Source organism: Odocoileus virginianus, chromosome 8, assembly GCF_023699985.2.
Source record: "Odocoileus virginianus isolate 20LAN1187 ecotype Illinois chromosome 8, Ovbor_1.2, whole genome shotgun sequence".
In the NCBI taxonomy this organism is placed as follows: domain Eukaryota; kingdom Metazoa; phylum Chordata; class Mammalia; order Artiodactyla; family Cervidae; genus Odocoileus; species Odocoileus virginianus.
Window position 1 is genome coordinate 20,623,485 of NC_069681.1, and position 15,468 is coordinate 20,638,952.

General features: G+C 47.7%; 1 protein-coding gene across 1 annotated transcript in view; it reads left to right on the forward strand.

The window, feature by feature from the left end:
* Nucleotides 1-3,064: 3,064 nt before the first annotated feature.
* Nucleotides 3,065-15,468, forward strand: part of FOXO1 (forkhead box O1) — a 92,469-nt gene continuing 80,065 nt past the window's right edge. Inside the window, exon 1 of the mRNA XM_070471307.1 lies at nucleotides 3,065-4,182. Within this exon, the coding sequence (XP_070327408.1) occupies nucleotides 3,511-4,182 (672 nt within the window). The 5' untranslated portion in view covers nucleotides 3,065-3,510. The remainder of the gene's footprint in view (nucleotides 4,183-15,468) is intronic.

The window sequence follows — 15,468 nt, forward strand, 5'->3', positions numbered from 1 at the left end:
TCTTTTAAATCAAAACTTCCAGCTCAGTAATTTCATCGAAGTAAAACTACTAAAATCTATAGGATTGACTGAGAAATACACCACAAAGTTTTATTGTGATTATTGATATCTTGGGATTGAGCTGTGTTCAGTTGCTTAGTCGTGTCCAACTCTTTGCCACCCCATGGACTGTAGCCCACCAGGCTCCTCTGTTCGTAGGACTCTCCAGGCAGGAATGCTGTAGTGGGTTACCATGCCCTCCTCCAGGGGATCTTCCCAACCCTAGGGATCCAACCCAGGTCTCCCGCATTGCAGGCGGATTCTCTACTGTCTGAACCACCAGGGAAGCCCACACTGATATTACGTGGTATTTATAATTCTCTATCTGTGTACTGAGATTATTGAAGGGAAAGCAGGAAACTGAAGCTCTAACCCTGACAGCATCACTGTTACTTATGTGCACTTGGGCAAACCAGTTCACTTTGCTGTCTCAGTTCATTGTGTGGTGCCTCACCACTAGGATGATCTCCAGATTTTCTTCCAACTTTAACATCCTCTAGGTCTAGCTGAAAAGAAAGCTCATCTTGATACACCCACAATGGAGGGCAATTTGGCAGTGTCTCAGAATTACAGATGAACTTGACTGCTGACCCCAGTGATCTTTCTGGACATTCCTCCTGTGGATGTATTTGCACATATGCAAAATCTCTTAGTTTTATGAGATTACAGAACAGTTTGTGATCCCTCAAGTGTAGAAACAAGCAAAACGTTCTCCAGCAAGGGTGAGTAAACTGATACATACAATGGTATGGTAGGCAGCTATAAATATATATTTTTAATTTTTTGTAACCATGTGGCAGGGACATTGGTGGGGTAGGTACTCAGGAAAGACCAAAGAAAAGCGAATTTGTCATTTAAAGAAACAATTGGGCAGGATAGCTCAGAAGATTTCAAGGATCTGGGGAGAAAGTCTGTAAGAAAACTCCCTTAACCAAATACCTTCCTCCAGTTGAAGTCCTGAAAAACCGGAATTGAAATGAAGGCAAGGCCAAATTTGCAGTTGGCTTCCTTTGCCAAGCATGATCCACTTGGGCACCGCCTATCTGTAGGGTGCGGCCGTCTGAATGGGGGCTGCCTGTATAAAGCGCAGTCAGAAAGGTAGAGGGTAGCAGCGGTTGTACACTACCGCCTTCCTTTCGGCTCATCATCTGGGTTACTGAGGTCCTCTAGCGGCTGGCTGGGGAGGCCGGAACAGTCTCAGTTTGATAGTAAACGCAGAGACCACAGGAGGCGGGTGGGAACCAACTCTATTTTCAATCCATCAGGCTCACGACCCCCAGCCACCCCCAGTATCAGTGGGAAGCTGTTGTGATAATCGGATTGTGAAGAAATCGGAGTTTGGACGAGTGAGAATGTCAACGAGGACCAAATCTTTCTCTAAGTCTTTTCAAACTTTTCTAAACGAGGCCTCCTTTGCTTTAGATGCCACTTTTTCAATTGAAGAACTGTCATAAAGAGGTTTTTTTTTTTTTTTGCCGGGGGGTGGGGTGGTGGTAGTGGATTGCAAGCTGTCATTTTGGACAAAGATATTTAAAACTCCACCGTCAGTCTTACATCTTCAGTGATCCCATGTCTCTGAAAGGAAATGCTTTCCATATTCCTTCTAAAAAAAGCAAAACAAAACTTGACAAGTATTTCTTCTGCTCCCTGAGACACAAGGGCCATTGTCTTCCTTTGGTCCCCACTGATCTTGGCAGGACAGCCTGGACCTAGAGCCCAGATGGAGAGAGGTGGGGTGGGATGGGAGGGGGCGGTGATTGACACGCGGGACAAGCAGCCTAAAGCAACACCTGGGGGTGGGGCAGGGCTGCGCCCAAGCCTTTGGTTCTGTCCCCTGTTAGGTTTTCACTTCTCAACGTCTCAGCACTTGCATTCTAAATAGCAAAGCAATGACAAGCAAACAATCGAACTTAGCGTAAGTAAGTAATAAAGTGACAAGGCTCTCCCTAAGTGCTCTCCTCTGACCCCGCCTTCCCTGTCGTCCGGGACTGACTCAGTGGACAATCTGAGGTTCCCGCCCAGGGGAACAGGTTCCCACGGAGGGCACGGGAGTTGAGGCTGCCTTCGGGCCTGAGGGTGCGTGTGCATGAGCAACTATCTTCGGCCGGCGCCGAGCCCCCTTCCCTCATTTCTAGTCTTAGGTCAAGACTGGAGTGAACCCGGCTCGTGGAGGCTCGGCTGGCTAACTGCGCCCCTACCCCTCCACGCCACTAGTCTACACCGACCGCCGAGGCTCAGCTCGCTGGTGCGGACAGGTGGGTTCCCGGCTGGGTCCTCCGCGCCGACTCGGCAGTCAGAACCCCGGCCCCGCGCGGGGGTGGGGACAAGCGTGTGTGCGGCCCGCGCCCGGGGCCCGAGACTCTACACATGGTAGGGAAAGGAAAAAAAAAAAAACAAAAAACACCCAACTAAACCAAACAAAAACAAAACCCACCGACTTGCCCACGTTTCTCTGCAGAGAAATCGTGGGCGGAGTCGTGAGGGGGCGAGTGAGCAGAACTCCGACGAGGCCACCTCCGCCTGCCCGCCCACCCACCCACCCGGCGGCCCCCTAAGCGCCGAGCGTCCCCGGCCCCCGCCCGGCCCAGCTTCGGGCTCCCGAGCGCAGGTCGAGGAGAAGCGGGCGGCTCGTTGCACTCGGGCTTCCCGAGTACTCGGCTGGGCTCCTCAGTAGTAAACAAAGTGTCGCCGCCGCCTCCACGTTGGTTTGCCTCCTAGCAATCAAAACACTGAGAGGGCGAGAGACTCACAGAAACACTCGAGAATTACCAGAAAATAATAACAGAGAGCCAAAAAAATAAAAAGAGAGAGAGCGAGCGAGCGAGGGAGAGTGTTCATGTGAAATAGAAAAACACCCCACTACCCCCCACCAACCTACTGCCGCCTCCCCGTGGAAAACTGAGCCCCGCCCAGACCGGCGCCCATTGGCGGCCCGGGCGCGGCCGCCGCGCTCTCATTGGTTGCGGGGGCCGTCCGTCAGGGGCGGGCCGGCGCGCGCGCCGCCGCCGCCGCCGGCGGGGGGCGGCGGCAGATCCCGTAAGTCGAGGCGGCCGCGTAGTCGCTGCAGCTGCCGCCGTCGCCGCCGCATTCAACAGGCAGCAGCGCCGCGGTCGCGCCCGCCCGGGGAGAGCGAGCGGCCCGCGGCGTCCGTCCGTTCGCCCTTCATTCGGCTGGGAGCGCGACGCCAGCGCTGTCGGGGCCCCGACGACTCTGGCCTGCCGTCCAGTCAGTGCAGCGGACCCGGAGGCGCCTAGATGCGGACGGAGCCGTGAAGTTAAGTTCTGAGCTCGCGCTTCCACTCCGCCGCGCCTCCCTCCCGGTTTCCGTCCGCTCGCTGCACCGACCTCACCCCTTCCCGCAGATCTCGGACCGGCTCTCGGCGCCCTCTCTCCCCTCGGCGCCCCGCCCGGTGCTGCGCTTTTCTCACTTCTGGGCAAGTCCCGCGGCTGGGGGAAGGGTGGGGGGGTCACCATGGCCGAAGCGCCCCAGGTGGTGGAGATCGACCCGGACTTCGAGCCGCTGCCCCGGCCGCGCTCGTGCACCTGGCCGCTGCCCCGGCCGGAGTTTAGCCAGTCCAACTCGGCTACCTCCAGCCCGGCGCCGTCGGGCGGCGCGGCGGCGAACCCCGACGGCGCCGCGGGCCTGCCCTCGGCCTCGGCGGCCGCTGTCAACACCGACTTCATGAGCAACCTGAGCCTGCTGGAGGAGAGCGGGGACTTCCAGCAGGCGCCCGGCTCCGTAGCGGCGGCCGCGGCGGCGGCGGCGGCGGCGGCGGCGGTGGCAGCGGCGGCCGCAGCTGCCGCCACCGGGGGTCTGTGCGGCGACTTCCCGGGCCCGGAGGCGGGCTGCCTGCACCCGGCGCAGCCGCAGCCCCCGCCGCCCGGCCCGCTGTCGCAGCACCCGCCCGTGCCTCCCGCCGCCGCCGCGGCCGCCGCCGGCGGGCCGCTCGCGGGGCAGCCGCGCAAGAGCAGCTCGTCCCGCCGCAACGCGTGGGGCAACCTGTCCTACGCCGACCTCATCACCAAGGCCATCGAGAGCTCGGCCGAGAAGCGACTCACGCTGTCGCAGATCTACGAGTGGATGGTCAAGAGCGTGCCCTACTTCAAGGATAAGGGCGACAGCAACAGCTCGGCGGGCTGGAAGGTGAGCGGCCTTCGGGCGCACGGCCGAAGCGGGAGGGGCGGGTGGGTGTCCGGGGGAGCCGGCCTCCGCCTGAGGTCGCGGCGGGGCTGAGGAGGAGGATGGGGGGGGGGGGGGGGGCTCTCGCCGGTGCAAGTTCGCTTGGCCTGAAAGTGCAAGGCACGCGGGCAGCGCGTGCAGGGTGATGGCGAGAGTGGCAGAGGTGGGTCGTGGGCTTGCCCGGGACCCGTCGGGGGTGGGGGGACAGGACTGAGTGTGTGCGCGCGCGCTCTAGTGAGAGTTGGAGCGGGACCGGGAAGGGGCTCGCTGGGACCAGAGGGGGTGAGGAAACGGACGCCAAGAAGTGGAGCTCCGAGCGGCCAGAAAAGTTCGCCCGTGAAAGAGAGGGGTGGGGCGGGGGGTCCACTGGGAGCTGTTCCCCCGAGGCTTGCGCGGACTCCAGTCGCTGCTCATATTCCCGCTCCCCATCCCCCAGGACATCGGGGGTGAGGGCGGCTCCCCGCCGCCCACGCGGCGGGCGTCCCCCACCCCCAAGCCCCGGGACGCCCCGCGGAGCCGTTTCCGCCGCGCGGGGCGGAGGAGGGCGCGGCGATGGGGGCCTCAGAGCCCCGCCGCCCGGGGACGGAGCTGCAGGTGGAGGGGAACGGCAGGGCGCCAGCCGGGAGGCCCGTGGGGCCGACCGCGCAGTTTCGGGAGGCCCGCGTGCATTTTGTTTTGTTTTGATTGCGTTTGGAAGTGGCCTCGAGTGCCGGGGGCCGGGCGCGCCCAGCCAGAGGTAGCGCCTCCGACACGTGCGAAGGGGCGGCCACCACCGGCGGAGCGCCGGCGCCCGGCCGCGCGAGGCAAGCTAAAGTTCAAGTGTGACCCTTGGCGGGGGCGGGAGCTGGCGACGGCGAGGGAGGGGCCGCGGGCGCAGGAAGCTTGCGCCTTTAAAGGGCCAGCGCGTTCTGGCCGCGCGCGCCGCCTGGCCCCGGCCGCGGGCGGCGAGGCCAGCGCTTCTCCGCGCCAGGAAGTGCCCCGCAAACTTGGCCTCGCCCTGGGCTCAAGGCCTTTAATTAGGCACAGAGAGGCTCCCCTGGATGACCGGGGTTGGGAAAATGTGTCCCCTGTTGCTTTTCCGTCTTAGTACGGAGGTGCAGATTCGAGAGGCAGGGCAGGGGGCTTTGAGACCAGTATTTTGGGGGAGTTAAGAGTGGAGGTTCGAATCTAGGGAACCGGAGGGACCTCCTGCCTCGATGGAGACCCTGTAGATGAAGTGCCTCTGGCCCTTTTTGCTTTTCTGAGAGAGAGACAGATACCCACCAGGAGAGATCCTGGAGGGGTCAGGTCCATCCCTCCTCCGAGGTAGAGAAGGCCCTGGGGTGCTCAGGAGGGCGGGCTCAGGGGAGGCTGACCGACCTTCCGTCCGCCCTACGGCTTCCAGAATCTGGCAGTTGCTCAGTGTCACAGGTGGAAGGATGGATGTCAAGGTTCTGTAGTTGAGCCAGACTCCTCCTCACCCCTCATCTGGACTGTATGTACAGCATAGAAATTTTCTTTGCTGCGCACTTGTTACGCCAAAGTTGTTTTACATACAGTGTCATCCCAGTGGTTAATGTGTGTCGGAAAGGTTAAGTTAATCACATCGTATTGAAACTCGTGGAGAAGGAGCCAGGATCTTATTTCTTCCGAAGTGATTTTTAGAGTAAAAGCCTCACATATAATCTCATTCATTATAGGTATTACATGCAATTTTACTAAGCGCTTCTAAAAGGTAAAGAGCCTCTGTACTTTATGCGCAGTGTATATTCTTTTAAGTTAGAAAATAGAGGATGTCTGCCAAATTCACTTTTACTTTAACATTTGAATTTAAGTACTTGACTTATTTATTAATTCTGCTTGAGCTGTTATAAAGCATTTGCCATTAAAAAACCCTTTTTTTTTAATCGTTCAGAGTACAATATGTACTTAACACCGTTTTTGCATGTCCTTGGAAATGGATACAGCCTACTTCAGCTTGTTGGAGTGCCTTTCTTTGAAGATAGGGGAAGGCAAAGTTTGGGAATTAGTTTTAGTTTCGCCTCTCATGTAGCCTTAAGACATTCTTTAAACTAGGAATATAACTTAAATGTTTTTATTTTTTTTAAGTGCTTTAAAAATAAAAGATTCTAAGGCTAAAACCACCCCCCCCCAAGCCATTTATATTAGGTTCGTTCTTGTTTTAATTTTTTTCCCAAATGCAACTATAATTAAAGAAAATGTACTGCTTAGAGCTGGAAGACCTGTTAAATGTTAGTAAGAATTATTGGTCCAGAATTAGAGGCCCAGTGGTGGCTCCCATCAGTAGCAGCTCCCAGTAGAAACCTCCTGGGGCTTTGGGCGGGAGCAGGCTGCCATTCTCAACTGAGGAAATATTTCAGGTGTATCAGTCAGTTGGTGCAAGTCAGATTACAGCAAGTGCGTTTTCACTTTGAGTAAAAGGGTATTTTAAGAAGAAAAGAAACAACCTGAAGTGTTTTCTAACTCATAACTCATCTTCTGGTTGGAGTTTTCATAAAAATGAGTTACTTGTTAAAACCAAGTTTCACTCTCAGATCTGAAAGACTCACTGTGTTTTAAAGATTCATAAAAAGGAGAAATTTTACTATGACTTAGCTTGAAAAAAAAATTCAGTTCTAAAATGCAAATAACCCAAACTTGACTGCTTTAGGAGAGGCTGCTTTGGAACTAAGTTATTTCCTGTGATTTACTGTAGGGAATTAGATTGAATATTTAATTAAATATAGTTTGTTGTGCTTTACTTCCTGAGGCCTGCCTGAGAATTTGAAAGTGATTTGCATAGGACAGAATAGTTGGAAAGCTGTTGAAAAGTTCAGAAACTTTTAGTTCCTTAAAGACTGGTTGTATTTGTGGGATATGCATTTGTATTTGTAGGAATGGTATGCCAAATCTTCTCTATACTTGTTTGAATATTGCTTAGAGCTGTCATAAGGCTACACACAAAGTGGAAGCTGAGACTTTTGGAAAACCCGGGATCTTTTAAGCCATGTACAGTATTTATAAATAGTGAAACTTCATTTCTATGATCTATTTTTTTTTTTTTCTCTTCCCATACAGAAAGTTTTCTAGAGCTTGGGAAGTAATATTGTGAGTTCTGGCTCTGTATTTTGTTTTTGTTTTGAAATTGTTTGGAACACTTAATATAGGTTAATAGCTTACTTCAACAGTAAGACCTAACAGTTGTTAAAATTGTTTTACTATGAGCTACCTGAGATAGTCTTCATTTTGGAATGAAGTTTCTTTAATTTGGTCTGTGACCTGATGGTGCATTTTCTCATAATGTTTAAAAATTCTTATGTATTCTATTCTAAGGGCTTTCAATCTGCAGGTGAGTAATTTAGCCACAGAGATTCCATGGCAGGTTTGATGGCTGCTTTCTTACTACACAGTTATATTTGACAGAATCTTGTGAGGATTATTGAAATTAACCTTTAAGAAAACGTTTTTTACAGTCAGGCGAAAATCTCAATATATGTGTCTGAGGAAAGAAGCATGAGGAAAGAGAGTTGGGAAAGGGGCTAATGCAGGGAAGTGTGATGTCTTATTTGTTATGTGGGCCTGATGTGAACATGTCTGTGGCTCAGATGTTTTGTTCAGAAGTTCCCAAATAGATGTCAAATGTGAATACTTAATTGTCCCTCATAAGAGCTTCATTTTTATTTTACTTTCCGTCTTCTGGTAAATCCTTGGGGAGATGCGGCAGGAGGGGTGGCTTCTATTTTTGAATGATATTCAGCTTTTTTTTTTTTTTTTTAAGTGACAAACGTGAATACTGGAAAGGGGGCATTTTAAATTCTCGTGTCTCATGTAAACTTTAAAAAATGTTAATGTTTGTTGAGATTCTCCCCCCCCCCCGCCCCTAGTTACTTAAAGGCTATGGCATTGGCAATGGACAGAAGTATTGCCAGCTATCATGCACTGCGAGGGGATCTTTTAAGTGCTTGCTTCCCAGGTGGTGCAGTGGCAAAGAATCGGCCTGCCAATGCAAAAAATGTGGTTTCAATCCCCGGATCTGGAAGATCCCCTGGAGGAGGGCATGGGAACCCACTCCAGTATTCTTGCTTGGAGAATCCCATGGACAGAGGAGCCTGGCGGGCTACAGTCCATAGTGTTGCAAAGAGTTGGACATGACTGAGCCACTGAGCACCCCCCCCCCCCCCCCATGAAATGGGGAGGGAGAAGTGAATACTCAGTGGTTGCTTAGAATCCCTGATAGGGAGGGCCCCAACCTTTTGCTTGCCCTTGTTCTCTAACCTCTTGATCCAAGCTCCTAAACTGCAGTTCTGGTTGACTTTCTAAGAGAACGTCTGTATTAGCCTGGAATTTCTTTGGGAAGCCTGAACTGTTTGCATTTTTCTGGCACCCTCTGCCCTTGGAAATGACCCAGTACCCTGGCATCACGGGAATTGACTCTGCTGGGTTTTTTTTTTTTTTTTTGGTCTTTGTGTGCCATAACTTTCGGGCTTCCTAGGATCCTCTTAGAAAGGCTGTGTAAGCCCCGTGGTGTGGGAGAGCAGAGGAGTTTGCATAGTTGTGCTGCACGTTGAAGGAGCAGATCCAGCCCTGCTTCTGCAGTTCAAGGTGTGCTTCATAGTAACAGTTTGCAAAGACTTGCCCAGTCCCCCACCTGCCCTGGTGTACACAGAGGTCTTAAGTTGGTAGATTGTTACTCAGTTGTGAACGAAAGAGGACCAGATGAACTTGAAAGTGTTTATTTTGCTGTGTCTGAGGGGTAAAGGCTTGTTATTTCAATGGATACTCTGTGCACAAATGTATAAATGTACTCAAGTGTTGATGGATCCTCCTTTTTTTTTGTTAATTACCAATGAGGACCAACAATATTCAAGTCAGTGGCACAGAAAGTCTTCGAAGACAATTACTACCTTTTTTTTGTAGTCACATATAAAACACAAGAAACATGAAAATGCTTATTTGTACATTGGTGATTTCATATTGTTCAACCTTTTAAAAAAAAAAAACAAAACTTTTTTTTTTTTCTTTTTCCACTGGCATCCCAGTTTACTCCACTCAGTCTGTCGATGGTTTATGGACTTGTGGGCTAAGTGCTGAAAGTACTGAGTCTTGGGTTGAGTTATTCTTGCCACTTGGAAGGCATTTGGGTCACCCCCCCCCCCCCAGCCCCTCCCACCAGTCCTCATGTAGCTTTGCTGTAACCAAAAGAAAGAAAAGTGAACTAGTTTTGGTATTAGGCCCAATAAAATTGGAAAGCTAAATCTGCAGTTATTCTCATGTAATACATGAGGATATATTTTTATTATTAAAGAACAATGATTATTTTCAGTCTGTAGTCAAAGTATTTTCTTCCCATTTGTTGAATGGTTATTGTGCGTAAGTTGTTATATTAGAGGCATTTGATTAAAAAATGATTCAGATGTGGATCCTGTAGGGAGGTTAGATGTGACATGTAATATTATGATACGTGCTAGCATGGTTAAGTGCCTTTGAGAAAAGTGGAGTTCTGGGTTGGTCATTGAGGTGGACCTTGAAAATGGAATGTTATTCTCCCAAAATTTCATTATAAAATACTCTCTACTGAACACTCGTCTACCTGTCATCTAGTTTCTACTTTTTTCATTTTATTGTACTTGCTTTATCATATGTTTGTCTGTTGGCACATCCATCTTCCCATCAATCCTAGTTTTTAAAATTTATTTTTGGAATGATGGGTTGGCCTTCATAAGGGCGTGAAAATAGGGAAGCACAGTTTCTCTGTGAGATGGATATATGCTGCACATAGGGAAGGTTTGAAAAGTATAGGAAGCAGAGTCTACTGTCAGACTGAACTTGGACTTTATATACATCATAAAAATAATATAAACCAAATTTTTCTATGAGATTGTATCTTTGTTTTTGTAATATAAGAAATTGTGAAAATAGGCTTACATTTTTAGTTTTCTAAATACAATTTCTCAGAAATATGCTCTCGTGTAAATACAGAGGCCCATGGAATGCGATTTAAAGACAGTGTGCTGCATTTGATTTAAAACTGATGTACAGAATTTGGTACTGCGTGGAACAGAATCGACTTAATGTGACTAGTAGAGGTTTATAAAATGTTTAGCTTTTTACTTGGTTCTTTAAAATCAACTTTCATGCCCAGTGTCCTGGGGACAGAGTGATTCAAAGAAAGATGATTGGGTGTAATTCTTAGTTTTTTTTTTTTTAATGAGAAATCTTGAAGTTATCAGTTTTTACATAAACCTACAGCAATTAAGCAATTATGAGTGAAAGTTATGTTGCTTTGCAGTTTAAATGTCAGATATCCTTAATAACTTTTTCATTATATTATATCTTTATCCACTAACCCAAGTACAGGATGAAGTAAGTTATAAGGAGGTGTTTCAACAGATCCAGAGGAGGTTAAATTTAGATAGACTAAACCCAAAATTGATGTCAGTAAGGTGGACATAACTGCATGAATTCAGAACACTTGGAGTGAATCTGACTAGCCTTTTGGTGAACTAAAAGGTTTATACCGTAAAAACTCTTGGCATATCAAAAGGCAGACATACAGATATATTAAAACTTATAAGCAATTTTAGAAATGATAGGTGTTGAAGAAATGTAGGAAGCTGTTTTTCTTGTGTGTTTATACCTATAGTAGCAGACAGCACTTTATTCAGAAGATACCCTGCTGCTGGGAGGGGGACAGTGATGCAAAAATAGACCACATAGGTCACCACTGTGAGGTTTTGTTAAATGAGTAAGTTACCACTCACCTGGATGAAGTAGCTTTCACAGCACACCAGGTCATCCCTCTCGTGTGGTTGCTAACGATGTCCGGGTCATCTAGTCAAAAGCAACTAGGAAACGATTGGTCAGTCTTAATTGTTTTCCCCCTCTCAACTTCTGTAGATTGAGTGAGGGTGAAAATTGCTGGCCAGGTCTTTGGTCTTTCATTCCATAAGCAGAGAGAGAGGTGAAACATCTCCCCCTGGGCAGAGAGTCAGAAGTCATTGGGGAGGTCTGTGGGTTGACAGGTCATTTCTTCCACGGTGGCCCGTTCCTGCTGACACCAAGTCATATGAGTTCTTCAGTTCTTAATGATTGTGGGTGGCACTACCATCATTTGAGAAGAGAATGTCACCTCCAAAGCACGTGGCCCATGGGAGTGTGCCTGTGACCTGGCATGTGCTCTTGCCTCCGACAGGTCCTGCTCTTCTTCAACCCTCACCAGCCACATGCATGGAGATGCCCAGGCTGCCACCTTTTTGACCATGATTTGGTTCTATAATAATCTCTGCGTTGGTCTTTGACCTAAAAAGAAAGTCTTTTTTTGCATTGATTAATTTTTTTCCCTAGATGATACTTGTCTTAATTGTAGCATTATTCTTTGTGTGGCTGAAGTGACAGACCTGATCTAGTACTAAACCCCATGATCTTAACAGCTCTGGAGATGCTGCCCAGCTCACCTGTTTAAAAGCAAAGCTGTCCTGAGAAAGCGGGTGGAAAGAGGCGGTGGCCTGTGTCCATTGGTTTTTCCTTCATTTGATGACTTCAAATGAAGGCTATATTGATGAAGGCTATTTCTCAATTGCGTTTCTTTCTGAATCTAGAAAATGGGTCATGGTTTCGTGAATCTTTCCTTTTGTTAAATTGGAGACTTGATAACAATCAGGACCAGGTGGCTCAGTGGTGAAGAACCCGCCTGCCAATGCAGGAGATGTGGATTCAATCCCGGGGTTGGGAAGATCCCCTGGAGTAGGAAATGACAACCCACTCCAGTATTCTTGCTTGGGAATCCCTGGACAGAGGAGCCTGCGCACTGCAGTCCACAGGGTTGCAAAGAGTTGGACAGGACTTGTTGCAAAGCAGGCCTGCACAGTCAGGGTTTGAGAAGAAACGTTTTTCTGTTTCGGCTGTGACCCTGAGTTGTTAACAGCTTGCCTTTGCACTGCTAGTGAGGGGCCTACATTATTGGTTTGCTGAGTTAAAAATTTGAAAGTAGCTAAAGGAACCTGATTTCAGGAAGGGGGAGGGGACCTCGGTGGTTGTGTTTTGTACCTGCAGTAAAAAAGTCTCAAAGAGCATGATTAACCCTCTCTTATTTGGACTCAAGCCAAGACAGAGGCCTACCTGTGAAGGAAGGAGGAAGAGGCGGAGGAGGCACTTAGCTTTGCCTCTTTGCAGTGCCCCCCTCCCATATCAGTGTTCCTATTTTAATTAAAAAATAAGTACTTTTCCTCCACCAATATCGTGCCTCAGAAGCCTGCCATGTAGGTGGCTTGAGGGAAGACCTCTCTTGTCTGAATGAGAAGTGCCTGCCCACAGAATGAGGGGGCAGTGTGTTTGTAGTGATGCTGAGGGTTAAGAGTGAAGAGAGGCTACCTGAAAAGAAATGCATTTGAATTTCAAGTCCAATTTGGAGAGATAAAAAATTGGATTATGTTAACTCCTAGACTTGTTAATATTGTGTGTCCTTCAAAGCTAAAAAAATAAAATAACCACATAAATATCTGGAAATGGTCTATAGAAGTAAATATATATCATACCTCAGACAGTTTGGTTGTTTGGAAGCAAAATAAAAGGAAATGGTTTGCATATGGTTTAGCCAGAGGGTCTTATTTTGGCAGATTCTTAAGACAGTGGATTTCATCGCACTCCTATTTTGACATGAATTTTTGCAGTTATTCCTTAGTGTAGGGTTGCAGCGAGATAGGTGCATTTGAGATGTTCTTTACTCTATAATGTTCAATTTGCAGGATCATCAATTTGTCACACCAGCGAGGGTTCCTTGTCAGGTTTCAGCCCGCCGGTACTGTGATTTGAATACTTGAGACGCCCAGCCACCTTAAAGGCAGGCGTTGCATCACCTGTCTGCTCCGAAAGGCCAGCCTTGAAGGGGTCGGAGGGGGAGGTAGCCAAGGGGAACTTGCTGAACTTGTAAATATCAGCCGAGGTTGTTTGTATACCCGGTAACCTAGCTGGCTGCACCTCTCTAAACTTGAATGTAAACCTTTTCTCTCTGGATGGGTAGATATGCATGCCATCATGAAATTTACATGCAATGAATATGAAAGAGTCCTGTGGACCCTCAGGACTGAGAGAGTTCTCTAATCTGTGCGACTGTATTGGTCTCTCTCCCTCAGCCTTTTGGAATTTAATTTTCTCTTTGGGAGCCCATTGTGACATTTGCATCCACTGAATGTGAAAGATGCCTATACTCCAACTCTTGTTACCCAAATTCCTGGAGTAGAATTACTTAACATAGGGCCTGGGTTTATATTTATTATATGCATTTGCATTAATGTGTAGACTTTCAGGTTATGATGGAACGCTGATGTTAAGCACAGTATTTGGTGACCTGTTTTAGAAGAGGGTCACTATAATGGTTTTTATTGTTGTTTTTATTATCTTCTGAAATAAGTGGGATAATTAAAAAATTAATGCCAAAGAAAGAAATTTTCTAGAGTTAGAAATTCCTGTAATGAGGCACATTTTGATGCAGTTTACATTCTGTTTTTTTTGTTTCTGTAGTGAGTACTTCTCCAGCTGTGATCCCCCTGCTCTATTGTAGCCCTGTGATATTATATTCCAGTATTCTTGAGGTGTTTCCTTAAAGTGCTGTGTATTTCTTGAAATGCCATTTTGATACTTTTGATAATGAATTGTACCAAGAACATTTTTTTTTTAAATGCAGAAGTCACTTTATTAAATAAAATTTTAGAAGCATGATTGTCAGAAGCTTCCAGAATTCCTCTGGCCACGCTTCAGTGTTTAGGTGGGTCCTTGTGCTGGAGCGCTACTCTCCCTGTCTGTCACCATCCTTTCAGAGGCTGCCCTTCTTCATGGTCTTTTCAGCCTGAATTTCTCACTGTGGTGTCTGACTCTAGTCAGTAATAAATTAATCTGTTCAGCCGAGTTGAGTTACAAATCATTTGGTAAGTAGTTTGAATATTAAGTTTGTGCCTTGCATTCCTTGGTGTGATTGCTTTATTTTGAGCTGAAGAGTAGGGGATAGAGAATAAAATGGAGGGGATATTGATATTGATATGGAGGCAGCTCATATTTATGCTGAGTGGTTTTTTCTCCACGAACAATAGGAGGGTGCATGTTTGAAGTCAGTCAGTTTCAGACCTTACTACTTTCTGATTGCATGCCTTCTAAATTATATTTCTATGAAAAAAATTAAAAATACTGATTATTGTGCCATGTGCTCCCATTGAATAGTGTAAACTATCTTGAGTCACTTGAAATGCTGAATGTGTTCCTAGAAGGAATTCCTGCTTAATTTCTTTTGTGATGAAATTATGGAGACATTTTAATCAAAGACAAGCTGTTGATGGCTGTGTCCTTAGACTACCCATTACCTCTGCCTGTATTTATGTGTAAAAGCCAAGAAGAGAAAAGGGAAAACACATTCAGTTCTGGAAGTCTTAGAGCGGAGATCGATTGCACTGCAATTGACAACTCAGGGCCGCCAATTATGCCTCATTTACACTCCCCACCTCCATTTGTGTTTCAAATCACTCTTAAAAGAGCGCTGGGAGGAAGAAGTAATGAAGGATAACAGGAAAACTTAAACCATTTCAGAGGGATTCATGTCTAAAGTCTTTGTGATCCTTAACTCTGTGAATCCACCCCTGGGATTGGAAATGGAGACAGCCCCCCACCCCTTAAATCATGTGCGCCATTAAACTCGTTTCTGGGTGGCTTGCTGAGACTCTTTGAGGGACTCACTGAGAAAAATGACATTGAATTTTATTAAGCAGAGTTTCAAGTCCTCCACCTGCCTTTTACAGAAAAGCTCACCTCTGTTGATGAGCTGTCCCTGCTCCCCTGGGCTGTTGTCTTGTTCCTCAGGCTTGAAACCAGCCAGCAGCCACCTTTCTGCAGCCCTGGGAGGGACACACTGCCGGCTCACGGGCCCGCCGAGAAGAGCGTAATGACGTGTCAGACCGCATTTATTGTGCAAATGAACTTGAAAGTCAGCCGGGACAGCTCCCCTCTGTAGGCTTAAACCCTTTTGAGTTTAATGTCCCTTCTGCCTTTTTTCACCAGGTTACAGCTTTTGGATTTACAGTAACTCATTCTGGCTATAGATATATTTAGTAGTATTTTTGTGTGGTTGAACACGAGGCATGGCTTTTGACATCCTGCTTGGCATGCTTGGCAATTTGACCGCCTTCACTTTAGATGGAATTCCCTGGCTTTGTTTCCTGTGATAGTGTGGGAGTATGCATTTTGGCTCTTTCAATCAGAGGTGGAGGAAGACAGGAAAAAAGCAAA